The following is a 27,681-nucleotide window of genomic DNA, read 5'->3' as shown; positions in this document are numbered from 1 at the left end:
GTGCCAGCTTTTTTCCCGACAGACACTGCAGTGGCCGGACTTTAAATTATGCTAAGACATAAGCCTGACAGCTCTCCGATGTTCAGAAGTTGGTGTCAGAGGGGAAACCTAATAGCTCCCATTAACCTTATAAAAGTACTTCAGCCCTGTGGTTTTATTTATCATTGAATAACTCACATTTATATTCAGGGGGCCACATGGGAGGCTTTGGGTGGCCTGATGCCTCACACACACACACACACACGTGCCCATAAATATGCAGGATGTTAACTGAAGAGAGAAAAACAAACCAATCTTCTAATACATGCGCCTCTTTATTTACAAACTGCATCTGTAAAGAAAAAGGCCATTTTTTTGATAGCATGAAGTCGGTAACCATGTTGCGAAGAATCCGATGGAGAAGACAACAATGGTAAAGCATGATGATCAAATGACATAACATTTACTTCTGTGAAAATATAGATCTGTTTGTCATAAAATGTGGGCTACATCTGTCAAGGAGTAAAAAGAGAACTCATGATGATTTCATTTTACCCTCGGTACAGTCAAGGTCAGAATATTTGATGAACAAAGGTTTTTAAACGTAAAGTCCTGCAACGGTTCGGACTTTCCTCTTGGAAGCAAAATGCTGTTTGAAGCTCAAAAGTTCAAACAACTGTATACATATAGTAAATAGTTACTAAAAGAATTGTTGTACTTTTACATTTCCAGGTTCTTTTATACAAAATTTACATTATATATAAGTCTGTGCTCCATTACAAAAATGGATCTTTTACAAACAGTATATCTACGGTTATATATAATATATAGTTGTATTTTTTTAATTTTTTTTTTTTTTTTTTTTTACAATAAATCATCCTGGCTGTATGTGAGCGTACTTCTCAAATGATTGAAGAAAGCTTGTTATAACTGCAGGCAATCAGGATCCTGTATTATATTGACTGTGCTCTACTCTCTAAACCGACTGCTTTCTATCTAGTGCTTACTCACTGGTTATGATCTTTCACTGAACTAAAAACAACCGAAAAGATTAAAAAACATTAGAAATCTATGAAAAGGCCCATAAAAAGTGGGCGTGTAACTACAAAATCCTACAAAGACGAGGAGAGGCATGAAAGTGGAAGTCTCCCAAAATGATTACAAAAACATGTCCCGTGTCCTCGGTTCGTCCAGCGTCGGCTTTCTGCTGGGACGCAGCCGTGCAGATCAGAAACTGTCCTGCTGTTCACCTGCTGCCCCTCCACACCACAAGCCATCCAAAGTCTTTCAGGCGAGTCGTCTGACAGGTCCCTGATTCAAATCTCTCTGCGGCTTGAAGGACAGACTCACTCGACTCTTTTCTGCTGGAGGAATCTCCTTGTTCGAACTTGTCTGCAGTCACTGGCAGGCCTGCTGCACCTGACTTATTAGCTCTCCAAAGCGATCAAACAGCCCCTCCACCCACGCTCCGTTCTGCAGACACTTCTGTACCGTCTCCTCCTGCCCCAGGTCCCCGACCTGCAAGCGCAGAGATGCAATCTGGCCAGCAGAGCCGCAGACAACATAGAAGGAGAAAAGAATGGAAGCTTTAAGGCAGAAAATATTCCCTGCTTGTCGGGGACGATGTGACAGCGTCAGTGTTGAGAATTAGCGAAAACATGCAAACAATGCATCTGGTTTGTCTAATGCCATCGTGATGTACATGTTAAATAACAATGCATGTAATCCACACTGACGGATAACAGCAGGTTGCAATGATGTCTTACCTCGTCCTTACACATGAGGTACGTGTGGTACTTGTAGTGCTGCAAAGAGTGGTACAGTGAGAACCACTGAGTTTTCTGCTGGTCCACTGTATACTCCTAGAAGAAAACAAACCACTGCAATATTTACAAGAGCATCCTGGTTTTTTTTATTTCTCATTAGAGACAGTAAAGAAGAGCAGGAACAGTGACACCGTGCTGAACAGAATAAAGGTGACGCACAAATGGTGACACTGCGCCCTCTGCTGGAGAGGCAGTGAAAGTACATCTCACAGACAGACGTTTTACCTGAGGCACTTTGCTGGGCATCTTGTAAGGTTTCATGGTTTTCTTGTTGTAGGCCTTCCCACTGAGACGCACCTTAAAAGCCGGGGTTTCCCCATCCTTTTTAAGTTCAGTCACCACTGAGATCTCCGGGAAGCTGTCAAGAGCCGTCTGAAGACAGAACACGAGGCTTACTGCAGGTTCATACTCCACAGTCAAGCTTCTGATCTTTTCTGTTCTACCCAAATAGCTGGACTCTTAAGAAGAAATTACTCATTTCAGTAACCATACAGTTCAGAGGATTCCTTTTCACTGCTCAAAATGTTTGCAATTAAAGATAAATTATGAAACTTTTTAAAATTGAAAATTGCATCATAAAATAAAAAAATCTTATTCAAAAGATTATTCACACACACACACCTTTAGGACCTGCCCTAAGTGCAGTTTATGAAGCAGACGCTTCCTGTTATCTGTGATCATCCCATCCACTCTTTTCATGTGTGGCAGCAGCAGTTCATCTGAAACAGGAAAAGTTACCAAGTGAAAAAAAAAGTGACGTGACCTTGTTTCCAATCACTCTCTCACCTACATCGAGTCAATGACTCGACGCACAGAGTTAGCTGGAGGCTAACTTACCGTTTGCCCTCTCGAGTGCCGTGATCACGTCTTCGTCTAAGGCGATGCCGATGAGCACTTCCACAAAGCTCCTGAACGTCTCCTTCATGGTTCGTGTGTTGAGGAGCCGTGAAGAAAACGGAGCCGGGGGGTTTAACTCTAAAGGTGCGAGTGTGACAAAGATGAATATCAGGAGGGCATCAAGAGGCGACGAGGGAGTAGGAGGATATATAGAAAGCATCATGTAGAAAACACGCATCCTTCACCATGATCCTCACCGCCTTCTTCTGCAGAGGATCCAGAGGCAGTGGGCGAAAACTCCTCCTTCCACTTCCTCCTCTTCTTAGGCGGGGGTTCTGCTCGGGGCTTGGCCTGTTTGGGTCGAGGCTTTTGGCTTGAGGAGACTGAGGAAGGGGCGGCTGTCAGGCCCAACAAAGTTTTCACCTGAACACCCCTGAGTGGTCGAGAAACAGATGCAGAACCAGCCGTCAATCTCACAACAACAAACGTTATGTGTATATCTGTATCGATGTATGGGCCTTTGTTTTCTGTGTACCCCCCCTCGCTGTGTGTCCCCTGTTAGACATGCTGGAACAAAATAAGGACGAGTGCACCCGTCCACACAGTTAGCATACCTCAGGGAGTTCATAGGTTTGCAGCGCGGCTTCCGACTACAAACTCGCACATACTCTCTTTTGTTAACCGTGTCCAAGAACTTGACGTAGACCCTCTGGTACATGGTCTTGGCATCACCAAAGTATCCAAGATACTACACAGACAACAAAAGCAACACGTCACCTGCTGCACAATTTCATACAGTTAAGTGAACACGACCTCGTCTTAAGGCATTTCTGTAGATACTTACACTGTTTGTAGCCGAGAAGACTCTCTTTCCATCTCTCAGCTCAGGCACAAACTTCTGCAGCAGAGCCTTCTGGACTTTCCAGATGGCTGGAGGCTCACTGCCGACTCTCATGGTCACCTGAGCACATGAACATGCAGAAAACGCTTCAGTGATAGTTGCACAGAGAGAACTGACTGAGCCGTCATAATGAAACGTGGTGGACGACACTATTCATACATGTACAAAAATAAAGAGCACTACGCAGGCACGAGGCCACATGAGCCATGTTCAGCCTGCCGCTTCAAGCACTGATATTCACACCCGGGATGTTTCGTCTTTAATAAGAATGTTGCGGAAGGTGTAATGGGATCTGTAGTAACAGGCGTCAAAGAAGTGAGATCAGTGCAGCCACGGTGTGTGTGTGTGTGTGTGTGTGTGTGTGTGTGTGTGTGTGTGTGTGTGTGTGTGTGTGTGTGTGTGTGTGTGTGTGTGTGTGTGTGTGTGTGTGTGTGTGTGTGTGTGTGTGTGTGTGTGTGTGTGTGTGTGTGTGTGTGTGTGTGTGTGTGTGTGTGTGTGTGTGTGTGTGTGTGTGTGTGTGTGTGTGTGTGTGTGTGTGTGTGTGTGTGTGTGTGTGTGTGTGTGTGTGTGTGTGTGTGTGTGTGTGTGTGTGTCAACGTGGAGCTCCTGCTCTGTGCTTCTGCAATGCCGCACTGTTAATTCACAGACTGGGACGCTAATATTGTTTATGTACAAAGACATAATGAGCTTAGTTAGGGCAGTCTGAAAAGCGTTACAGTTTAGCTGTGACATGAGAAAACTGATTTTATTTCAAGCATCAGCGTCTGAACAACCTTATTTTACCTTTAGGCTTTCGATGTCCTCATTCCTGACGACAAACTCGTCCCTCTCTCTGTACATTCCCTCTCCTCCGCTGTCAGACAGCTCCTCGTCAGTCAGACCCTCGATGGCCACACTGGTGAGCCTCACAGCCAACAGGCCTGGAGGGGTCTCTTTGGACTCCTTACTGCTCACAAAGGCGGTCCCTCTTGACATGGCGATGGTAGTCTGGGAAGGAGTGACGACCTGTGACATGCGGGTCTCCGGGACGAGGAGAGGCATGGTGGAGACCTGCTGTGGCTTCATCATTGAGCCCAGGATCTGGTTATCTGGGGAAGGGGTACAAATACAAAGACTGTTCAGTTCAAACAAAAAACATGACAACTCCACTCATATAAACAATTAGAAAGATATTTCAGAAAATAAACATCTAACTGCATGTTGGTGACGCAAGCTGATTCCCAGGTGACTGACGGCTAAAACTTCTGCTGATCTTTAACAGGCCAATAAGCAACTTCCAAGCCAGGACGTTTCATTTACAAAATATGAAAAGCAGTAACTCTGAACAGAAGCTGGAACCACCGAATTCCTGACAGCTTCCCTTAATTAATCTCCATCCAATCTTTATAGATTACCTATCCTTATAGAAATTAATGTATTCTACTGATTCATCAGTCAATCAATACATTTCTCATTAGTACGAGAGGAAGAAAACTGATAGTGTGGAAGCAGCTCTTGGGGGCAAAAATCACCTGTTCGAGTTTTCCGATCTGTCGACTCATCCAGGGCTGACAGTGCTGAGGTGATGCTGTTCCTCAGGGCCTGGTTCTTCCCAGTGTTCTCCTCTTCATCGGAACTAAAAGACGGCAGAGTCTCCAAGTTCTTTTGCAGATCTTCCTCCAGACGTTTCTGCTGAGAGCTCACTCCTCGACTCTCCGGGGGAATCAGGGGACCGGCTAGAGTCGGCACTTTGGGAGGCAAAGATGGCACAGCAGCACACGGCGGCGCTTTGGACGAGGTGCACGGCTTTTTCTGCCGACTTATCGTTCGTGTGGGACTGGGAGAGTACTGCTGTTTGGGACCAGATTTGATGAAGTCGAGGAACGAGCCGATGAAACCAGTTTTGACCTCTGGCTGTTTCTCCTCCACTTCCCGGATCTTCTGCCTGATTCTTTCCTGCTGCAGACAACCGTCGTATACGTTCTGTAAAGAAGACGGCGAGCTGACGTCACTACCCCTCGAGTTCTGTCGCTTCGCCTGCCCACCACGCTTCAACGCTCTTGCTTGTCCGTTATCCTCCTCAGGACCACCTGGTTTGATCAAGGACTTCGAGCGGGCTTTCTTCTTGGGAAAGTCTTCAACTCCTTGGCTGTCCATGAGGCCGTCTTCTGTTTTAATACATTTTACGTTCCCTTTGACTCTGCTCTGGAGGCCCGAGGGGTCGAACACCTGACCGGCTAAGTGATAGTCGTTCTCGGAGCTGCCTCCATCTCCATTTGAGTCGAGGTCAGAGCTGTTGTTGTGGTGGACAGATTGACCCTGACAGTCTGTGGCCATCTGCGCTCCATTTAGTGTCATGGCCATGGTGTGAGAGTTAGTGTGTGTAAAACTTGGAGACATGTGCCTCATATCCACCGACTGGAAGTGGCCTTTAGAATCAACTGGACTCGACATCACTGTCATATTATCAGCCTCAGCAGAGGACGTCGCTTTGACAAAGTCTTGCGGTGTGACTCCACAGGCTGCCACCGTGGCAGCCAGGATGTCGTCGACATTCGACAAAATATTTCTGTCATCTCCGAGCAGCATGGAGTCGGGGAAGCAAATGGAGTTGAGCGCAAAGTGGTTCTTGGCATCGCCGGGTTGCTGGTTCGTAGACTGGCTGTAGTGCTGTTTGTTTGGAGGGCATCCCGAGCTCTGTTCGGACACCGCTGTGCCCTGATGACCTTGAGTCTCAGTGACGCTGGGACCGAGAAGTTCTCGGTCCATCTGAAGGTACTGAACATGAACGGGACCCAAATCCTGTCCCGGTGGAACGCCTTGCACTGATACCACCTTCGACGTGTTCTGAGCATGATGTACGAGGGACTGCTGGAGCAGAATCATCTGGTTGTGATCAAGGAGGACCTGAGTGCTGGGGACAGTAATAAACTGGGTGTGGGGCGCAGTGGTTTGTGACTGACTATGATGCTGATGGTCTGCTTGATGTGGCTCTGGAGATTTGAGTTGGAGCAAGTGCTGCTTGAGCTGTTCTGAGCTCAGAGGTACATGTGGCGCTATAGCACTGGAGTCTGTGGTTTTGGGGTTTCTCGCATCATGACCATTTGTACTGCTCAGATGAACGTGCTGTTGGCTCAGAGAATCAATCCTCTCATCCTTCAGCTGTGCCGTGTTTGCATGACCCAGGCCCATGAGCTGCTCATCAGAGCGGGAATTGCTTCGGATGACACTTTGGGTTTTCTGGTGATCGTCCATTTTTGAAACGACGTAGATGACGTTGTTGTGCGCGGACATGTTGCTCGCTGCAGCAGACGCTTCCATGGATGCCTGTTGGAGAGCATCTAGGTCCTGGATAGGAAGCTCTTCAAGTTTCTGTTTACTGTATGTTAGTTTGATGTCCTGGATTGAGGGCCGAGCATTGATTTGTAAGGCTTGAGCAGTCGAAGAGTATGTAGGCAATGACATTGTCTGCTGCTGGGACAGAGTGTCATGTGCTTTACTTCCCAGTGATGACTGCATGAGGGTGTAGTCCTGCGTAGAATTTGGCGTCGGTAGACTCCGCACACACGAGGATTGATAAGGGGAGTTTAAGGACTGGTTGAGGGATTGTCCGGTCGCGTAGCTCTGCGACTGAGTTACTGAAGCTTGCACCTGAGAGTGAGATGTAAAAGTCACTATTGGGGCACCCTGAGAGTTGGATGTGGGGTAACTCTCAGAGAGATTCCCCTGACACAAGCCCTGGACCTGGGCTCCATACTGGATCTCCTGCTCCTGGCTCAGCCCAGGACTGGGAGAGTAAATAAGAGCCTGACTTACAGATGCAACGTTGTCGGACTGGCTGGAGAGAGAAGGCAGAGTCTTGTAAAGTGGAGAGAGCTTGCCCGAGGTGGAATTGGAGTTTTGAGACTGGGTGTGGGGGGCGATGTAGGTTTGAGCCAGACTACTGGACATAAGGCTGGAGAGCTGGACTGACTGCTGATTAGCTATCACTGAGTTCTGTTTTTGACCTGGGGGGGAATAATCCTCTGGAGAGCCTGCTGTAAGGCTCTGAGAGTGTCTGTGGCTCTCTTCACCCCCAGCAGAGTGTTGAGCCAGTTTGGAAGAACAGTCTTTAGACTTTGGCAAAGAAGTGGATGAATATGCTTGCGTAACCGAGTCTGTTTTGGGTTGTGGAGCACGACTGACCCCTTGAGAGGAGTCTTGGCCTGTGGTAGGGCTGCAGGACACTTGGGTTTGTCGGGACGGGTCCTGCTCGTAGGACACATCCGCTTCACTGCCAGAGCCAAAGTATCCCTGCAAGGAGTGCTCTGAATTGGACAGTTGCTCGGAGGCTGCGTGGCTACTAGAAGGCCTCTGGTGGTGTTTAATGACACTACATTCACGCTGAAGAGCTCGTTCGATGGAGCCTGAGAAAACCGTGGCTCCGTACGGTTGCGAGGATCCGTGAGGAGCAGGCAGGGCAGAAGGTAGAAGGCTGAACTGGGGTTGTAAAAGATGGGGGGCTGACTCCTGGGCCGAGCGGTAAGTGGAGGACTGGACCGGCAGAGTGGAGCCCAGAGCGGACGCAGAGAGATGATTGAAAGCCAGCGCAGTGGGGAGCACAGTCTGGCTGGATTTGAGATGAAGGAGGGGGTCATGGTGAGAAAACAGGCCGTTGGTGGAAGGGCTGAAGGCAGGATCTGGGAGAGCCAAGGGAGGGTTGGTGCCATAGCTCCTGGGAGGGTAGGCACCAGTGTGCTGATAGGAGGACAGAGCAGCAGGAGAGGGGAAGGTGGCAGTAGAAGGCAGGGCCCCGGTCAAATACAGCTCTGTGGTTGATGAGTTTGTACCTGCACAGAATAAACAATGAACATCCAGGACTGGAAACATGAAGGGACATCATCTTTGGCAAAACAGATACCACTAAATTCCTCGACACATTCCCAACAATTTCTAATCAGATGACACGATTCAATAGTGTGTCCATATATCCATAAACACAGCACATAATCAAAAACAACATGCTATAGTTTATCACTTTGTTTCACATAAAATCAGTACCTTTGGTAAGTTATTCAGAAAAGATACTTTGTAAAGATGGGGACATTTTATTACATCTTTAGAAGTGCAGCGCAATTTTAACACGTTTTTATTCACATATAAAAGTTACAAATGCACTGTACTGTATTTTTCCTTTAAATTACTGACTATATTTTGCATGAATGTAGCACAGACAAGGCTGTGTGTTTTAGATTTTTTAGTTGCTTCTGCGTGAAGAGAAAATCATATAATATAGATGTATTTTGAGTCAACTCTGACATGTTTAAACCTTTTTGTAGTGTTCATGCCTGGTTTTCTCACCAGCAGGCCATGATGGAGGTCTGAAAGGAGGAAGTAGAGAGGCACTAACAGGACCAGCCTGAAGGCTTCTCGACTCCATGGCTGACAGGAAGCTCATGATTGAGGTCTCAGAAGTATTACTGCTCGAGTCAAGCGTTCCTAGCAGAAACAAACAGAAGAAGAGGGATACGGCTTAGTTCTCATGAGTTCATGCAAAGACTGGGCTCAGTGGATGTTCGTTCAATGACACTACTGTACATAGTATGATATCAACATCAACATTAGAGATTTAGTACGAGCTTATTACTCGTGCAGAAAAATGCCAAATATATGTTTTGGAAAAGTGTCATGTGTCGATACTTCAGCCCAGAAAAGTCAGAGAAAATGTATTTTTCCCTCATGCACAGATTATTTCTTGGTAGTAACCTCATCCATATAAGTGGCTGTTTAACTCAATAAATAATTTTAACTCACAAATGTCAATATCAGTATTAGAAATCCTTTATCTGTCAAAGTGGAAGATGTAGTCGTCAAGCTGAATTAAATATCTGCATGACCAGACGTCACGGGGGAGGTGACGGCATGTGTCACCTGTCATCTGAGTGAACTGACCCATAAACAAACAAACAAACAATGGATTAGGACAGCAACTACTCACCTGCTGCAGCAGGAAGGTGTGATGTAGTGTAGGTGGGAAGCTGGTGGGTTGAAGTGTAGCTTTGCCGCTGGAGGAGCTCTGCCTCAAGGTGTGCTGCACCATAACTGGAACTGCATAAACACACAACCCACCTTCAGGTTTTAGTACAGCAGAGTAAACGGCTTTACTTGAAACACGGCATTCTTGTGTTTTCTGTCTGTAAATGCTTGTCTCTCTACAGAGTGACACACTCAGAAGGCCAACACCCAATCTACAGAAAATGCAAACATGGCTATTTGAAGCGTGCACTGAAAAAAATGCCAAATGTCAAAAAAAAATAAAAAAGGACTCCACACAAAATGCTAATATTTGTTAACTGTAGAATGAACCAGTTGTCTTGGAGTGAGACACTTAGGTAATGTTTGTCCGGGGCCAATTAGGAGGGAAAGCTTAATTTGTGACATACGAGTCTTTACTTATCCCAGGAAATCCTGGGAAACAGACATAAAACCAGAGGTGGGCTAATCGAAGGCAGCCAGTCTGACCTAAAATGTTCCCGCTTTGCCAGAAGGAAAACATCTGTGCAAGGACTCAAAGCAGAAAGGGTGTCATCGGCAGCTTATTCTCCTTCCTTTCACAGATGTTCTTTCTCTCGTCTCCTCGATTATAAACTCCTCATTCTCTGAACGACAAACAACACAACAGCTTCCTCTCTCTGAAAAAGATCAGAGCGTGTACACGGTGACACTGTCACAGAGGTATATGTTGTACCATCAATTCACACCTTGCTTTATTATCATCATACTGGACCACATCATGTGTTTCTGATTAACCTTTGTGTTAAATGGTAAATGGAACGGGTGAAACATTGGAGTCTTTTAATGTAGCGCAGCCCAGTACAACAACACTGTAAACTTGTACATGTCGATTATTTTGATTATTTTCAGGGCAGAGTCATGTGACGACACGTTCAATCCGTGACATGGAAGCAAAGTCCACCGTTTTGGACACATTTTGACTTTAGGGAAGACGACAGCGGACAAAAAGAAGTCAAATATAAACACTGCGGTTTTACTACAGTTTTAGAGAAATTCATTTCTACTTTAAAACTAAAATGTTCCATCTTCGTTTCAAGCAATGCTTTGATTTCAGTTTGAAATATTCAATAAAAAAAACCACAAAATAGTGTGATCACTCTTTCATTATAAAACGTATCCCTGCTTTAACAGTTGAGCATATTTACAGTAGAGACCATGTCAGGGAACTATGAGGCAAAAAACTAATCATTCACTAATCAAGGTCAAATGCTCAATTAATCTATTGATTTCAGGTCAGACCGTGCAGTCCTCACATATACAGGTAAATATTTAACTCTCTAAGACTGACAATCAGGTAAACAGTATAATATTTTTAATAGACCTTGTGTTCGTTTGCATTGAATTTTAAAAGGACCTAAACGTGATGACAGAGCAAGTTTCACAAACAGAAGAGGCAAACTCCTCAACAGCTAAAAAAACTTGGTATGTGGGTCAACCAGATATGACAAGAAAACTCAGATAACCTAAAGCTGCTTTTCATGAACCTGTAATCAGCACACACATGGTATATTTACTACTGATTGTTTGCAGTGCAGAATGCAATGATTTTTTTTTTTTTGCCATGCAGCAGATAGTAAACACTTCTATGTGATGAATGTAATGAATCATGTTATCTGTTTGACCTTGCTCTATATGCTTTAAAGAGGGTTTTAAGCAAGTTAACCTAGGTGCTGTTATAAAGTCTGCACAGTCTGACTTGTATGTACCAAACACTAAGGCATGATCTCATGTCATCATTAAATGTGTTGCAGAAAACAACAAAAAAAGCAACACTGGCTTTGACTGAAGTTTTAGCTCTGCAGGTTACGTGGGTGAAAAAGTGAAAGACTTCAGTGAGAGAAAGTCATGAACATGCAACTTTCACAACTTAAATAGTGGCACACACACATATATGCAGATGACGACACGTCGCCTCTTACCACTTAGGTAACAACACCAAAAGCTAAATACCTCTCATTTGAAGTGCCATAACTAGCATTTGAAGCTAGTTACCTATCTTGTTTTAGCTACCTAGCTGGCCGACTTGCATATCACACATTTTCCCCATTTTGTAGTATCTCTGAGCATGGAGCCATGGAGGGGAGCTGCTGTGTTTTGTTGGAGACAGACACGAGTAAAGCCTCTCCGACGTTCACTCCAATTCCCTGCAAAAACAACAACTTCTCCAACTCTCCCCCAAGAAACCTAGGCCCTCCCTCCATCACCGGTATTTCCTTGGGAATGTGCCCTCTCCTGCATCCTTTACCTTGGCTTGACACTAGCCGCGCTGCTGCGGTCATAGGCCCAAGAAGCGACGGGCTGTGCTGGAGCAGCCAGCGCGTCCGCGAAGCTCGAGGTCGGGTAGTTCCTGTCCATCATCCGGTGAAAGATTCACTTCCCCGACGGAGCTTCGTGGAGCAGCGGACATGCATCGTAGCAGCCAGGGTTAGGGGTCCGACCCACCAACAAACCGACAGACAGACAGACCGAGCTGGAAAGGCGAGGCAGCCCCAGTAGGAGCACTCCACAGTCCGCAGAGCCGCCGTGAAGCTGCGCGGTGTGCCGGATCAATGTGCGCCGTTCGCCTTTAGGAGTGATTCTGTTCAATTTTCTTCTTCATCTCTCGTCATGGAGAGACGTGAAAGCCCTGCATGGTTTCACGTACCCATGTTAGTTTATTTCCCAGGATGCACCGCACACTTTGGCTGGAAGTTTTGTAGTTTTCCCTCTCTGCTCTGACTGACCACCTAAAAGTTCAGCTCTTACAGTCTCTCTGTCTGTTGTTTGAGATAGTTTCCAGATATCCAAGTTTTTATTTTATTTGAAAAGAGCAACACAAATTACCAGTTGAACTGGTTTGTTGCAGCCTCTCATTTGATGCATGAATAATCAGAACCACTCCAAAGCCTCAGGTAGGTGTCGGCTACTATGATTCTGAGGACATCAATTATGCATTTGTTGAATCGTTTACACGGACTAGTTTAAAACCTCCTCAGACAAAATAAAAACAATGCAAACTATTTCGAGAGATTTTGAATGAAGTTTATATTATAAGTAGCCACACTGTCTATTATGTTGTTAACATGTTGGGACACCAAGCTGATCACACCGAAACGTCACATGAAAACATTGGAAAGCCCAACTTCATTCATTTTTTAGGTCCCAAGAGCTTTATAGATGGACACAGTTCTGAACACCCTGATTTGTCACTTTTGTATTGGTTGTATTGTACATAAACCTATTTTTGGGTACTTAATAAAATAGGCTTTTAAAACCATTTAGGTATCTGTGTTATTATATTAAATTATTTCCATGTGGAGCTGGAAACCAAATCCACCACAGAAAAAAAGTACACATTTATCAAATACCACAGCCATAAAAACAAAGGGATGATCACATCTAGGGCTGGGCGATATGACTTAAAATCAGTATCACAGTTAGTTGAACATTTGACCTCGATGTTGGTGAATGAACGATTATTTCGTATTTGTTTTTTAGCCCTCTCAGTACATTTGACTTATTTTTATTCGGCGGCGTCCCTGAAGACAGAAAGTGTCTAATCGACGGCCATTGCTTCCATGTCGCAGATTGGTCGTGTTGTCAGGTGACTCTTCCCTAATCACATCTCCATGACATGTAAAGTGTGAAATGACTACCTCACAACCTCAGTCATAGTTGAGAGATGAGCCAGATGTATATTAAAATATCCATTTAATTTAAAACATTAAAAAACAAGATGCTCATTTTAAGTATGCTTCAGAACAGTGTTAAAGAGTGGATACATTCTCACATCATGTTGAAACTTTGGTTAGAACTGATCTTGTGTTCCCCTTCATCTAAAAGACAATAGCACACAACCAACTTTTTCAACAATAATTTAAATCACAATTAGTAACAGTGTTCTTCTATCATATAAATCACACCTCTAATGTTGGTCTACGATTGCAAAATGGTGGGATCTTTGAATCTTCCACCGTTGTCTATATAAGGTCCATTTTCTAATTTAACACATTGTTTGTACGTGAAGTTAAAATCATAATGAAGCAGAGGAATATCTGTGCATGGAAAGAGACGATAATCAGACCAAAGTGATTCTTAACAAAACAAGCCGATCGGCTGGTCGTGCATCAATAGTTACTCTTAAAAACATTGTCCTTACAGATACACAAACCATACTGTCATTAAAAGCAGGTTAGCAGTTTCTATTTTTCCTTCTGAGGGAGACAGAAAGCTGTAGAGCTATGAACCGCTGACTACCTTTCTTCATTTGAAATCAATACTTTTCATGTAATAAAACATACTGATGATGCTCTCAACTAAACTGAGTCAAAAGCAACACTCCCCTAAGGGCTCAAGTAATCCCTTTAAACTTCAAGCTCTGAGGCTAAAAACATGAGCTTCATTTTCATTAAGGAAACGAGCAGCAAACTAGGTATTTAAAGCTTCTTTAGCAAAGGGTTGCAGCCACATTACTAAACATAACAACAGCTGTGAAAACAACTCAAAGAGGACCTGTTTTGACACATGCATTTAAAAGAAAAGATGATATTATACTGCAAAGGGAAAGGAACACCAATAGACCATTCGTATTATAAAAATACAAAAAAATAAAGCTTGATCAGAGCAATCACAGAAGGCACCAAGGAGACTTCTTAAACCTTTTGAAGATGAAAAATGTAAGCAGTAAGCATAGCAGCACAGTGAAAACGGGAGTCGAATGCTGACATGGTTTCCTGAAGATACTACCGCCGAACACTTCCAGTTCTTGAGCTGAAAGCAAAAACAAGAAAAGAAGAGTCAATATCCTTGAATCATGTTTCTGTGACTGCATCATGAATAGTGTCCATGTGCCAGAGTGCCCAAAAGTGAGCCATAAACTAACTTCTAATTAATATTCCGTTACCCAGGATATGGAGGAGGTGGGGCATCATGTTGTCCATGCCTTGCTATTGCTTGCTCATATGACGGCAGCCCCGGGGGGTCGAGGTCCACCATCGGGATCGGGGGCGGGAGCACAGGTTGCAGGGACACCTCCTCTAGCCGTCGCATTATTAGAGAAGCGTTACTTCTCCTTGGTCGAGATCGAATTGAGCTGTGAAAGGAGTGCAGAAAATAAGTTTACATCATGTCATTTCTACGTGACCCCTAATCAAAGCATTCAAATTACGAGTTCTTCTTTCACCATTTTTCCTCCCTCATACTATTTCTAGAACCTTATTCTTTAGCCTAACAAATTACCCTCACAATACCAGTGCAATAAAAAAAACACATTGTTATTATTAACTCGTCATTGTTATATGTCGTTTCTCGGTACGATGAGTGAATCACAACCTATGAGGAAGGCTTTACCAGTAACCTCCATCTTAATGAATGGACAGGCTGTCGAGGTAGTGAATTGCCCCTCAGTGATAATAAAGTTTACCTTGAACCTTGAACCTTGAAAAGACACTTTGCACCTTGAAACAAGCTAATGTTAGCAACAGCTCGGCATGCAGACGCTGCTGTCCTGTATTTTCCCATTGTGCTTGAACAGATTAAATTCAATACAAGTGTGAACAGAAATCACTGATGCACTTTACACTCTCCACACGCAGCTTGTTTACTATCATCATATTTTAAATAATATACTGCTGATAATGCTACTGTGATAATGTGCACCATATCTCTGTAGACTATACTGTTTAAGAGAAGAAGGTATCAATGTATTTTTAGGAGGGTATAGTCGATTGCTGTATTGAATAATATGTTGACTATTGTTCTCAACATGACAGGCGCTCAGAACCAGAATCAGCACATCTCAATTAAAAGAAGAGACTCTACAGTGCTACATACATGTACCGGTACATATTAAAATGATTAACCTGAGTGCGTTGACCATCATGTCATGACAATTTCCAGGAAAATATACTAAAAAATGAGTTATTATAGACCCTCTTACTCACCTTGCACGGCTTGCGTTGTCCTTACATTTGCCCTGACAGAAATACCAAACCAAAAGTCCAACAATAACAATGGACACTCCAGCAGCGATCAGTCCCACTAAAAGAGCCGTCACGTCCACCCGAGAGGGGCGCTTATCCTGCTCTGTGGATCATCAAGAAATAGAGTTAGCAGCAAGGACATGGTTGTTAGATTTGACTCAGTGCTCATTCCTGATGCACTTGGTATTTCAGCCGCATATTGGCTTGCAGACATGGTGATAAATCTAAATGTTACTGTGTAGTTGAAAAGGTGGTTTAGCAGGTTATAAAACAAATGCATTAGCTGTAGGCATGCTTACGTGTTAACGCACATAGGCTACTGTATCTGTACATGAAAGTGTATTTGATAACACAAAACAGTTAATTTAAGTATTAGTTTCTGTCTCTCTTACCTGAAGTATATTTCTTCCAAAAAGCCTCCTGCAAAACAGAACATTATTAGTATGCTATATTTAAGTCCCGAGCCCGAAAGTTGCCCCTTTAAAGGTAGTTTTGGTAGAGAAAATGTTGAAGTTGGATTAATCTACAGATTCTGTGTTATATACGTTCATAACTCTATACAAAAACTATCCTCAGAGGAAAATGTGGTATGGAGATGAAATGCAACGAGAGAAGTTATGGTACAGTTTTTAACTCCAAAGATAATCCAGGGACCTGTTTTTCCCCTTTGAGTAGGCTAAGTTTGTGTATTTACAGTAGTTCAGGAAATATAGCAGAGAATTGTTTCACTCATCCATCTTTGAAATTTCACAACCAAATATACATAGTGCACCTTTTAATTGTAATGACAGACCCTCAGTGAGCAGCATCACTTAACTGTAGCTGGGATGTTTTCAAAGACCTCTCTTGCTTCCTCGTAATTGCAGATTTCTTCATAACACTCCCTTTCCAGATCCCCAGGCACAAATATCTCAAAGTCGAACCGGTTGAACAGTAGATGACGACCAAGGAACGAGTTTGCGTCCCCTTCATCTACAAAAACTAACACATTGGGAAAAATATTTTTATTATGATTTTTTTTAAGGGTAAAAGAAATATTGAGGATTCTTTTTAAAAATTCTTCTAAAATGATAAATATCTCACCTTCTTGGTCTCCTTCTTCATTGGTCAGTAGCCTCCTCATACATGTTAAATCTCCACATGTCAGGAGTTGGAGGAGAATAAACAGATGTACAAACATGGTCATATGAGCACCTGCGCGAGGACAGCCGGGCGGGGCATGAATCGGCAGTCCAGAGGGCAGAGTGTGGCTCCAGTTAAAACACACCCCTCTTTTTTAAACAACTATACACTTAACTCGAAACAACCGGCATCGGATAGGCCTACCTACAGTATATCCCACATTACCTATTACACAGAGTGGCACATAAGGCTTGGATAAAAGGTGAACAGCTGAATGAAAGCTTGAGGAGCGGCGGAGACGTGTCCGAGCCTTGACGCTGATAAGATGAGTCAGGAAATGTTCACTGAGTCACAAACAACAGCAATGTTCAGCAGCTTCCTCTGAAAAAGTTCACCACAGCTCTTTGTTCACAAGCAACACACTGGAAAGTTGTAGTTTGAAGCCGGTGAAAAGAGTTCCGGGAGTCCAAAAAAAAGGTGTTTACTCCCAACATATGTGACCTCAGCTCTGACCAAACCACCTGTACAGACCCGACCAATCGATCCTGTTACCTGGAGAACACGATCAGGTCTAAAGACGCAAGTGGACGCTAGATGGCAGCTGACACCACGGAAGTGAAAGTGCTGTCTGAGCCAAAATGTTCACGTGCAAGTGTGACATATAATTACACATTCATCATGTGAAGTTCACTCCACCCAAGGCCAAGTAATTTACTGACGAGCATTTAGTTATCAGTTTTCTGCAGCTATTGACTTGCTGTTTGTGCACATTTTTTCTTGTCTAATTTAAATTGCAAATGCTCTGAATTAGGTCCATAGCAAACTAAATTCATTTTAAGATTAAAAAATATGTAGGCCCACCCGTAAGAAGTGGATCAGATGTAGGTGGGCCTACAAGCCTACAGATTAAAAAAAAACAAAAAAACACATCCAACCCTTCAAACACGTCTTTAATACAAAATCCTATAAGGCTTTTTAATCACTCCTCAAAACACGCATCTGAAATTCTACGACAGTGTAGATATGATGTTGTTACTCTAATCCTATGCAATATATGCTACTATTTCCATTTTAGACACTTAGCTTTATTTGGACTTAAAGGGTCATCTTTCTTAAATGACCCCTTAAAAGTGTCAAGTGCCATAATTTTGCTGTAACATCTGATCCACTTCTTACGGGTGGGCACAAATTACAATTGTAACACAATGCTATATATCCTCTGGGATGCTTGACTCTTTTACAAGCACTAAACCTCCTCTCTCCGAAGCTTGGAAACCGGTGACTACACATCATGCACAGGCCTTGTATGGGAAAAGGTTAGGATATGGGCGGACGAGTCATTCAGAACAAGAAAAGGCAAGACTGAGTGATACAATTCACTTAGCCTTGATTCTTACTCCACAAAGACTGATGACTGCAGCAAAGTTAGAGGCACCACATACAGAAAAACATGCAGCAATGCAGTGATAATAAAATCTCCCATTCTGTCTGTCTTGCAAACAGTCTTGCACAGAAGTGTTTACGTTACAGTCTGTCCATACACATATCTGTCTCTGAGCCTCTGGGCCTCTTGGTCAGTGTTTATGTAAAGCAGAGATAGGATGCAATTGAACATTATCATTGCTGACTACTGGATGGTGCTAATTGAAACACAGTGAGAGACTGTCTCTTGTATGTGACTCTGGATTCTGTCAGAGCCTTAGATTCACCAAGAAGAATGTTGATACGAAGAAAAGGGGCGAGGGGAAGCAGGAGTAGACTTCGGATGACATTGTCACCTCGCGCAGCACACTGCCATTTGACTGTGAGAATCTTTAATAGTGCCTCACTCCTGCAAAATTCATTCTGTCCTGAATCAACTCACATACTGGTGTTGTGCTTCTTTAAACAGATCTGAGACCGGTGATGCACAAAGTATCCAGGTCCATATTTAAAGTCAAACTTTCTGCACCATTTCTTAATGTTTTCTCTGTTACGTCTTGGATGTAAGCTATCTTAAACTTTAAGCTTAAGCTCTTCTCCTATACTTTAACAGTCACATCTGCTTTATAACACAAGATAATGGCAACATTAGCTTAAAGTTAAAAAGATACTAAAAGATGATTTATATAAAAATCTGAATTTAAACTAAGTGTGCATGCAAACTCTTGTACACAATCTAACTTTCAAAAATACATTAATTGGAATTTTTTAATACATGTAAAGAAAAATACTAGCTGCCTTTACAAAAAAACAACATCAACCTTATAGTTGGTTTTACTACAAGTCCCGCTTCTGACAGGAAAATTAGCAGATGACAGTTTAGGATGTTTGGGGTGGCCACTGGGTTATCCAATCAGCTTTCTAGGGGGAAGGCCATGCCACCCCTGTCCACACCCCTCTCTAAAAGTACAAACGTTTGATCAACAAAAATCCCAATAACATCTTCAGTAATGGTAATTGCAGAGAAAAAAAAAGCATAATTTGATTATTAAAATTGCAACAACAATAAATTGCAATAATCAAAATTGACAGATCAAAAAGCCACACCCAATATTCATGGCTCTATGATAGTTTTCACTTTATGTACAATCTTTTATATATATATATATATATATATATATATGTGTGTGTGTGTGTGTGTGTGTGTTCCTTCAGGGTCTTGAGATGTATCCGATGGGATGTTGATAGACAATTTATGTGGAAGGAAATACAATCATGTCCACTTGTTCTCACTCGTTTTTTTTTTGAGGATTAAAATGTAGAGGCTGTCTTTGGTTACACTCAGAAACATCTGACTATAATAACGTGCACCCGTTGCACTGTTTTCATAAAAAGTCACTAGCGGGAAAAGTTTTGAATAATTAAAGGGACACATTCCACAAGCTTGCAATGTGTTTTTCAGTGTTGAATCTTAATGGTAGCTATTATCTGTACAACACAGAAGGCTTAAAAAGTGAATTACTGTTCACTGAAGCTCTGTCTGTGAAGACTGGAACCTAAAGTTAAAGTAACAGAAAATGGAAATAAGTCAAATATATGCAAATGAAATTTATAATACTGGAGTCGCTTCTGCAGCGTCTGATAACCCGAGCTGCGTATGCAAAAGCAGGCTGAGCTCCCAACTGGAATATCAACTCATTTGCTTTTCCTCACTGAACAATTCAAAGCCTCCTCTATCTGTATAAGATAAGTCCAGGTCATGGCATTTGCTGCAGATAAACCAACGGCAGCATGCAGTATTTACATGTGTCCCACATCATGGGTCGTCCACAGAACCGTTTCTGTAAGCCAGTGAGACAAATTGGAGACGAGAGAGAGCGAGAAAGAGCTCTGCACAGAATGAGAAAAGAAGCTGGAAAGCCTCTGTCTACAGATAAAGAGATGCATTTGCTGAGAGATGGAAACCAAGACGTTGGGCTTTGCACACGTTTTGTTTAGCTTCGATCACATGAGTTTCTATCTTCTGTACGCTCCACCTTGCAGGGTGGCTGTGATGAGGTTATGTTCTTGAGAATGTGTTTAGTGATTTACACTTGCTGATAAGAGTTGGAGATGCTGCTCCTCGTGGACAACCGGACAGAAGTGAGCGGTGAGCCTCTGCAGACCTCTGCTACGATAGGAGAAAGAACACACTGCAGCAATAAATGTATACCTTTAATGCCCTTTTAATCTGAGAGAGAATATTTTAGTGGCAGGGTCTGAAGTGATCAGATTACTTGATACACTTAAAGCAGTAACCAGGATGAGCTCTAGCTTTATTAGACGTATAAAAAAGCAGCACGTATTTGGGATGGGGGTGGGGATTCATTGTCAGTAGTCTGCTCTTCGTCAGTTTGTGCTGATTTCATCACAGCCCCAGAGGGAGAGAACTCTAACAGACCCCTTTTACACCTAATGCCTCGGCCATATATCATTAGAGTTCACAATCTGCCGTTGGACCAGTGCCTGAGAACAGATTTCTCTGGGGGATAAATAGCACTTTAGTTTACATCATGAACGAGGGCAAGGTGAACTATTAAGTGGATGTTAGAAGTCTTGTTTTCCTAAGTTTTAGGCACACAAAGAGACAGTGAGTCATGCCGACTACAGCTGAACTGGATCTATTAGCCCGGCGGACAGCTTCAAATTTGCAGTGGCAGTGACTCAGCCCACACCGCGAGCTCAAAGTGTTGATGCCACAACTCTGACCTCGGCAGACAGGGTCGTTCTAAGTTCACTTTCCTATTGTCACCTCTCATGTGCGCCCAGACAAGTGACCCTCTCACTACAGGCTATTTCTCAGCCAGAGTCACAGCTCATCTAATACTGACATGTTGTCCTTTAACCAAAGCCAGATGTTGAGGGTTGCTGGAGGACGAGTCCCCATTAAAGTCAATGTATGGCTTTGTGAAAAGATAAGGCAACTGGTGGGGTACTTGTCAGAAAGACTGATTACACTGTACATCCATTGTTAACTAATAGCACAGTAAAACTTCTCACTTTTCCACAAGTTTTTAAATGTCCTTAAAGTTTATTTTCTTGTTTTTATGGCATTGTTTGACTTAGAACAGCTCTAGAAACAGTTTATATTAAACAACAAAAAAAGAACCATCACAGGTGATCTCCAGTGATCTTTTATTGGAGAAATATAAAAACTGATCATTTCAGCTGTGGTATTTTGGAATCCGAAGAGAAAAGAGGATCGCGCAGTCTAGAAGGTTGAGTTATGGGGGGACTAAGCAGAGGGGGACAGGGCCTGTAGGCTGGTCTTGACGGTTGCGAGGTTGGCCTTCCAGGCAGTGAGACTGTCGTGCAGCTGCTGCCACTGCTGCTTGCCAAAGGTGCGGTGTGTGCTGTGGCTGGTGAGTGGAAAAGGAAATAAAAAAGAAAGAATGTGTTAATAGACGCATTTGACAAAGCAAAAGTAATGTCTCAAATCTTTCAGGCAAAAATAGTAAGGGACAACTTTGCCTTATGCTCTTTATGAGGTCTTAAATCACAGACAGATAGAGGTGGAGGTACATTAAATAACTAAAGACTGTACATTATGTCTGGAAAGAGAATTTATTCACACACACAATCTTTTTTATTTTCACATTTCAGAACTAACAAACTTCTGTCGTCCGTGACCTTGAACAGAGACGAGGATGATTCAGGAAAGCAAACTAATCCCCAAAACAATAAAATCAGTCTCACAAGAAATCTGAAGTTCATTTAACGTCCAGTTTAAACGCCTCAGTTTGTAACTGAAGTTGGTATCTTTTTTAAAACTTCTCTCACTGATGTTTATGCTCAGTCACTTCACAGCAGAGACGAGGGGGTGTGCGACTCGCGGTGAAAAGATGTCACTCTATCACCAGATTTACTCCACAGTTAGACAAATTCATCATTTGATATTTTGGCCTACAATGTTGAACATCGTGCTCAAACTGTGACGCAGCCACCAGCTACTATCTGCAGCCATAGACCGGCCATCACCGAATGACTGACTGTCGGGCGAATCCGGACTGAGGTGCCATTTTTTGGGGACCCATCTTTATTTGTGCGCACAGTACGTTACTCAGTCAATCGAATCTTTACAAAGACCAGGTGGTGAGTGAGATGATACAGAAACGTATGAAGAAGAAGTCAATGGATAGAAAAAAAGTCTGAGAAACACAGACTGAGTGAGTGAGGGAGGGAGAAGTAGGCATGGTGAAATTTAAAAGTAGAAAACAAGACTTCGACAAAAAGCCGGAATTTTAACCAAGAATGGACGTCTCCTCCTCACTGACAGTTTAATCCTGAACATTATTTAACATGTTCATGAAAAGCGTCACTATGGGAGAAAGCTCACGTTTTGAGCCTCTGAGGACAAAGAAAATTAACTAAGAGCTCAATGTGATCGATCCACCAGAATCCTGATTGAACAGAATCAGACCCTGCTGAGTTAGATATAAACGGATTTAGGTTGGACTGGCTCACTGGAGCAATGCAGGAACCACATTTAGCACAGGCATGTGGATGTTTACCTGACAGGAGGAGCAAAGGCTGCTGCTGGTGCTAGCACTGTTGTTTCCCCGCAGACAATATGAACACCTTCTACACCTAATCTGAAGTTAGTGAGACAGAATGAAGCCGTGTTTAATGGCGTGGAGAAAGCACTTACCTTACAACAACTCTCTGCTGTGTCTGATCAATTTTGCAGTACACCATCTTCGTGCGAACAGCTATAAAGAGAAGGACGACACGAATGTGATCAGAGTACCAGCAGAATGAAGACAGGACACTTAAAGTGTTGTTCTTGGTTTTGTGCCGCGTTAAACCCTACTCATGTCACCATTTTCTTTTTCTAAAGAGGGAAAAATGAATCTCGTGGCGTGAAGTGCCTGTACCGTCAATCACGAAGGCCTCGACGTCCTCCGCTCCGATCTGCAGCTCCTGCTGCATGGTGTCGAAGGAAATCTCCTTGAATTCCACCGCCATGCCCATGAAAGTCAGCAGACGCATCTTGGCCATGTTCTGCTCGTGAGACAGGCCTGCAGAGCAACGAGCAGGGATCATTAAGCACAGAGCTGTCACAGTCAATTACCCTCCACACCGGGAGTTTCCCTGTGATAGTTGTTACTACATTTAGGAGCATGCAGTCAGGGAATCTTCTCATTAACACAAACATCACTCCACATTGTCTGTTTGGAGAGTCCATCCTACACACGCTTGTAATTGCATCCGAGTCTTTTAGCAGTGAGAAAGAAACACGCTGCTGACACACACACATTCCTGCACTGTGTCAACAGAGCACGGTGCGTGGCTCAAACTGTTGTTAAAATCACGACGTAGTAAACCATAGAGCTGCAGATGAGATGTGTTTTCTGTCCTGCACAAACAGCAAAAATACGGTTTTAATATTCAAATAAATCAGATTCCATTCTTGAGTTTCCCCTCTGATTGTTCCCGTCTGCTCCATAGAAACAACTGGATTTATAAGATGGTGTTTTAAAATAAGAGAAGAAGTGCGTCACACATCAGGTCCTTAATAATGGGGGAGGGGGGGGATCAATACAGCCTAGTACAGCGTGGTGATATTATATAGATTCATGATCAACAAGTGTTGATATTTTTATACATTTATAGTAAATGTGTGCGTGTGGTTTTTTTAAACTGCTGGGGGGGCTGAACGATTCATTTCGTGTCTTTTTTTCCTCTCATGAATTAAACAGCGTAGTGTAAACATGGTCAGTGTGTGCATTTCTGTTTGTGCAGAACTGATGCAACCAACATCAATGCAAAGCCAACTTACCAAGAGAGTCGATGAAGTCTTTGTTGCTCTGGTAAAACTTTACGTAAGCTGCGAGCTTGCCACTCACGAAGATTGTTAATAGCTGCAAAGTAAGAGAAGAGGGAGAATTCCCAGTGTCAGAAGAGAAACACTTTAACATGCTCAGTCTGAAAGTTGTACATTTAATCAAGTCCAAACTATTGACAGGTGATAAAGAAAATGAGGAATGACATTTGTTTTCCCTCGATGAGGATTTGGCTTCACTTTTCATTTCTTCAGGAAGGCTAGCCTGTTGACCCGAGAAGTCTCTTTTACAAAACTGTGCACACACGTTTGTTAAAAAAAATGTTTTCATTGTCTCGAACTGTTCAGCTGGTGATGTGCAAACATTCCTGCTGCTCACCATTCAAAGTTTATGAACCATTGACTGGTCCGCAATTAAACATTGGGTCGTGTTTCTCTTGGCTGTGCTGACTCTGTATATCAGGAAACCTGTGATAACACAGACGAGAGGCCTCCACATCACTGTGACCTTCAATTCTTACCATGTACCCTTAAATGGCATCCAACAAATACAAGAACAATAGAGTAGTCACAATGACAAAGGGATCATTTGTTTTCAAAAAATATCTTTGGTGCACTTTAAAAATCACATTTTATGCAAAATACACTTTGCCATGTTTCTAACACTAATGTGTCTCTAGTCCATCTACAAAGCCCCCAATGATGAGTAAAGTCCATCCTCTTCATCTTTTGCCTGATCCACTTTTCAGAAAATATATGCTCAAACTCTTTCCCTTCATGAAATCACAAAGGGCAGTAGCCCCTCCCCCAGGTGGGTCACACTCCCACAGCTCAGTGTTTGTTTCTGCCCTCTGAGTCTGCCTTCTCATTGTAAACAAGAGATGGAGCGAGAAAGTCCGAGCCACCTGAGCCCTTATAGAGAGGGGGCGTGGTCATACACAGCTCATTTACACATTTAAAGCTACAGACACAGAAACAGCCTGTTCTAAGCAGGGCTGAAATTGAGGGGTTTATAGTTTCATACATAAACCTGACACCGGTTAAAAGGCTTCATGTCATTCATTACTTACATCATGGATGAGTTCTCCCTCAAGGAAGCGGACAGGTTTCAGGGTGAGCAGGTGGTCGATCAGGAAGGTGTTGGGGTCTTTGAGAGCACGCACAATACATCTACAGAGAAGGTACACAGTGCAGGATGCATGAATGTACTCTACTGCCTGAGAGATTAAAATCGAAGTTCAACAGGATGTCCGCGTTTACCTGTGGGCATCGACGCGTGCTTGTGAAGCATTGTCTTCTGTGTAACTTCCCAGAAGCTCGACCATCACTTTAGCTGCAGCCTCACTGTGAAACAAGCAAAGCAGTTCATGAGGACTCTGTTGTAGCGAGATCATCTCTCATCAACAGGGACCAATATGATGTTATCTTTATTTTCAGCTTTCATTTCACACACATCTTTAAACACTGAATGAAGAGGATGCTATGTGAAAGAGCAAACAGTAATTCATCACAATGTTACCGGGAGCACGTTAGGGTTAAGCGTCTTGCCCAAGTACAGGTCAACATGCAATCTGCAGGAGCTGGGATTTGAACCGACACTACGACTGAGCAACAGCTGCCCGTGAGGGTTTTCATATCTGACCCTCTTGGTAGTTACCTTTTTTTGCAGTCGACCAACGCTTCATACACCAGCCTCAACAGTGTGTGCTTCTTCTCTGTGGTCAGGTTCCAGTCGATAATCCATTTGCGCACCTGATAAGCAACACAAACAGGCATCATAAATCAACTGCAGAAGAAAAGCATGCAGCCTGTGGAAAAGCAAGAAATTTTCTTCATTTTTCTGCAGCAGCAATATGCTCAGTTATTCCAGAGTATTCGTGCTGATGTACACGTGTATACCTGATCAAGGTCGGTGGGGATGAAAGAGATCGCATTACAAGTTGCTGCCACCTTGATGAGGCCACAGAAGACAGTGTACCTCACTGGTGCATTCTCGTCCATGCCATGGAAGAGGTTACTCAGTCTGAAACATGAAAGAGATATCAAGGATCAGAGAGTCGATTTTCATCGTTGCCGGTTCCAGGACATTTTTAAACTATGAAAACTAAAAACCATTTCTAACATCAAAGTCGTGTTCTTGTTGTTTCACATGCTTGTGACAGGTGCTCAATGCTCAGAGATTCAAAAACAGGGATGGAGAGAGGCACAGCTGTGGATTTATCTGAAGGTAAAGAGTGAGAAGGACTCACAGCTGCATCCTGAGGGAAGGTCTCTCTCCTTCACGAAACTTCACCAGTTTTTCACATAAACTTTCAATGAGGGCCTCCTGCTTCTCCGTCTCCAGGATCAACAGCAGAGACACGATGCTGTTCATTACACTCTCCACGTCTGAAAAACACGGCCACATGTAGTGAGTCAGCAGCACTTAATGCCGTCCTTGGTAAAAGTATCTGAAATCTTTTATTTTCTATTATTCTATCCATTTATAAACAACTGGCTGGGGAAGATGTCAGTGTTTTCATGAACGTCACATACCTTTATCATCGTCCTTAAGGCACACATCACACGCCTCGATGATCTGAGCCAGATCTACGTTAAGTCCGCCTTCAGAGTTCTCTTCAGATATTTCAGCTCCTTTAGACTTCATGTAGGCTCTCAGCTCTGAGGCCTGGAAAGATTTACAAGAAAAGAATTATTAATAGTAAGTTCATATCGAATTAAAAAAGATGATCTCAGGGTTATGATTGAGGAAAACAAAATAATGAAAATGTTTAAAAACATATTCCTCGATTAAATTAGAGAGAGCTAACTGAAATAATACTGCATGTTTACAAAGTCGGGATGTAGCGATTTACTCGACTCATGATACGATTTTCTCGATTTATTTCACTAAATGAGACGATGTAGATGAATGATGAGTGAATCAGATAACCTGCTTGTCTGCGTGGTTTGGCCTTTGGCAAATAATTAAAAACAATATACAAATTCACAAACCAGCATTAAAAAAACTAAAACTCTGCTGTGAAACTAAACAAGAAAATAATTTAAAAAATACAAATTTAAAGACAGCATAAACAAATCTACTTTAAACTAAACCAAAAAAATTAAAAATATAAAAATGAAACACTAAATGACATCTAACACATGTGTTGTAAATCAGTATTATTTATTATTTTAATAACCAGCTATAGTAACTTGTAGACAAATACTTTAGGGCGTTATATTACTTTTTAGAAGTTTTAAAGTTGAAATGTTTTAATGTCATGTTTGTATTTTTACTGCCTGGATAAGCAGCTAGCATTGTGAGCTAACCTAGCCTTCAGCTTTAACACATGTACAAAATAAAATAAAGAGTTTAAACTAAAAGACAAGCTAAAAGCGTCACCATGACAACGGTGCTGATTGCAGCCCTCTAAGCTGACACACGCAGAAGACTGCACACACACTGTTGAGGTGTGTGTTTCCATGAAGCAGCTTCATCACCGTCAAACAATCACGTTAGCATTTCAGCTAAGCTAGCATGCTAACTTCCCCGGTAGAATGAAATCCATTTATTGATTAATCCGCGCGTGGATCGATACTTAATACTGTTTTTAAAATACTCGGGTCATACCTGATCTTCCTCGGTGATATCGATAAACGCTGGGACACTCATGTTTGGGGATTTTGTGAGCCCCAGATGATGAACTCCACGCTCCGATCACTGCTGAGACCTAAGCGGAAAAGAATCTGTTTCACTTCCGGGTCAGGCTCTTAAAGGGGCAGTAACCTTTCCTGCAA

The 27,681-nt window shown here is 42.9% G+C and overlaps 3 protein-coding genes across 4 annotated transcripts; all 3 read right to left on the bottom strand.

Moving 5' to 3' along the window:
• Positions 1-295: 295 nt before the first annotated feature.
• qser1 (glutamine and serine rich 1) lies at positions 296-12,162 on the bottom strand. 2 transcript variants are annotated; one of them, XM_079339301.1, is made up of 13 exons: positions 11,822-12,162; positions 9,500-9,609; positions 8,863-9,000; positions 5,055-8,351; positions 4,327-4,631; positions 3,487-3,603; positions 3,257-3,390; positions 2,888-3,075; positions 2,643-2,780; positions 2,427-2,524; positions 2,031-2,177; positions 1,746-1,841; positions 296-1,518 (listed from the first exon to the last, which is right to left on the bottom strand). In XM_079339301.1, the coding sequence occupies exons 1-13, from the start codon at positions 11,932-11,934 to the stop codon at positions 1,378-1,380; spliced, it is 5,022 nt and encodes a 1,673-aa protein (XP_079195427.1). In that variant the 5' UTR covers positions 11,935-12,162; the 3' UTR covers positions 296-1,377. The 2 variants fall into 2 exon arrangements, with proteins under 2 accessions (XP_079195427.1, XP_079195428.1); XM_079339302.1 differs by having other exon boundaries at positions 2,900-3,075.
• Positions 12,163-13,249: 1,087 nt separating this feature from the next.
• Positions 13,250-17,257, bottom strand: prrg4 (proline rich Gla (G-carboxyglutamic acid) 4 (transmembrane)). Its single transcript, XM_079339802.1, has 6 exons — positions 16,620-17,257; positions 16,354-16,517; positions 15,929-15,956; positions 15,498-15,639; positions 14,459-14,647; positions 13,250-14,325 (listed from the first exon to the last, which is right to left on the bottom strand). Exons 1-6 carry the CDS (start codon positions 16,720-16,722, stop codon positions 14,298-14,300), a joined length of 654 nt encoding a protein of 217 aa, XP_079195928.1. The 5' UTR covers positions 16,723-17,257; the 3' UTR covers positions 13,250-14,297.
• A 3,980-nt stretch (positions 17,258-21,237) lies between these two features.
• On the bottom strand, positions 21,238-27,642 carry eif3m (eukaryotic translation initiation factor 3, subunit M). Its single transcript, XM_079339116.1, has 11 exons — positions 27,515-27,642; positions 26,437-26,569; positions 26,151-26,289; positions 25,801-25,924; positions 25,559-25,653; positions 25,162-25,245; positions 24,972-25,071; positions 23,899-23,980; positions 22,994-23,137; positions 22,768-22,828; positions 21,238-21,478 (listed from the first exon to the last, which is right to left on the bottom strand). The coding sequence occupies exons 1-11, from the start codon at positions 27,554-27,556 to the stop codon at positions 21,355-21,357; spliced, it is 1,128 nt and encodes a 375-aa protein (XP_079195242.1). The 5' UTR covers positions 27,557-27,642; the 3' UTR covers positions 21,238-21,354.
• Positions 27,643-27,681: the final 39 nt, after the last annotated feature.

Source organism: Symphodus melops (assembly GCF_947650265.1).
Source record: "Symphodus melops genome assembly, chromosome: 3".
NCBI lineage: Eukaryota > Metazoa > Chordata > Actinopteri > Labriformes > Labridae > Symphodus > Symphodus melops.
Note: the sequence above shows the minus strand (reverse complement) of the source record. Positions and strands in the feature narration are given on the sequence as shown.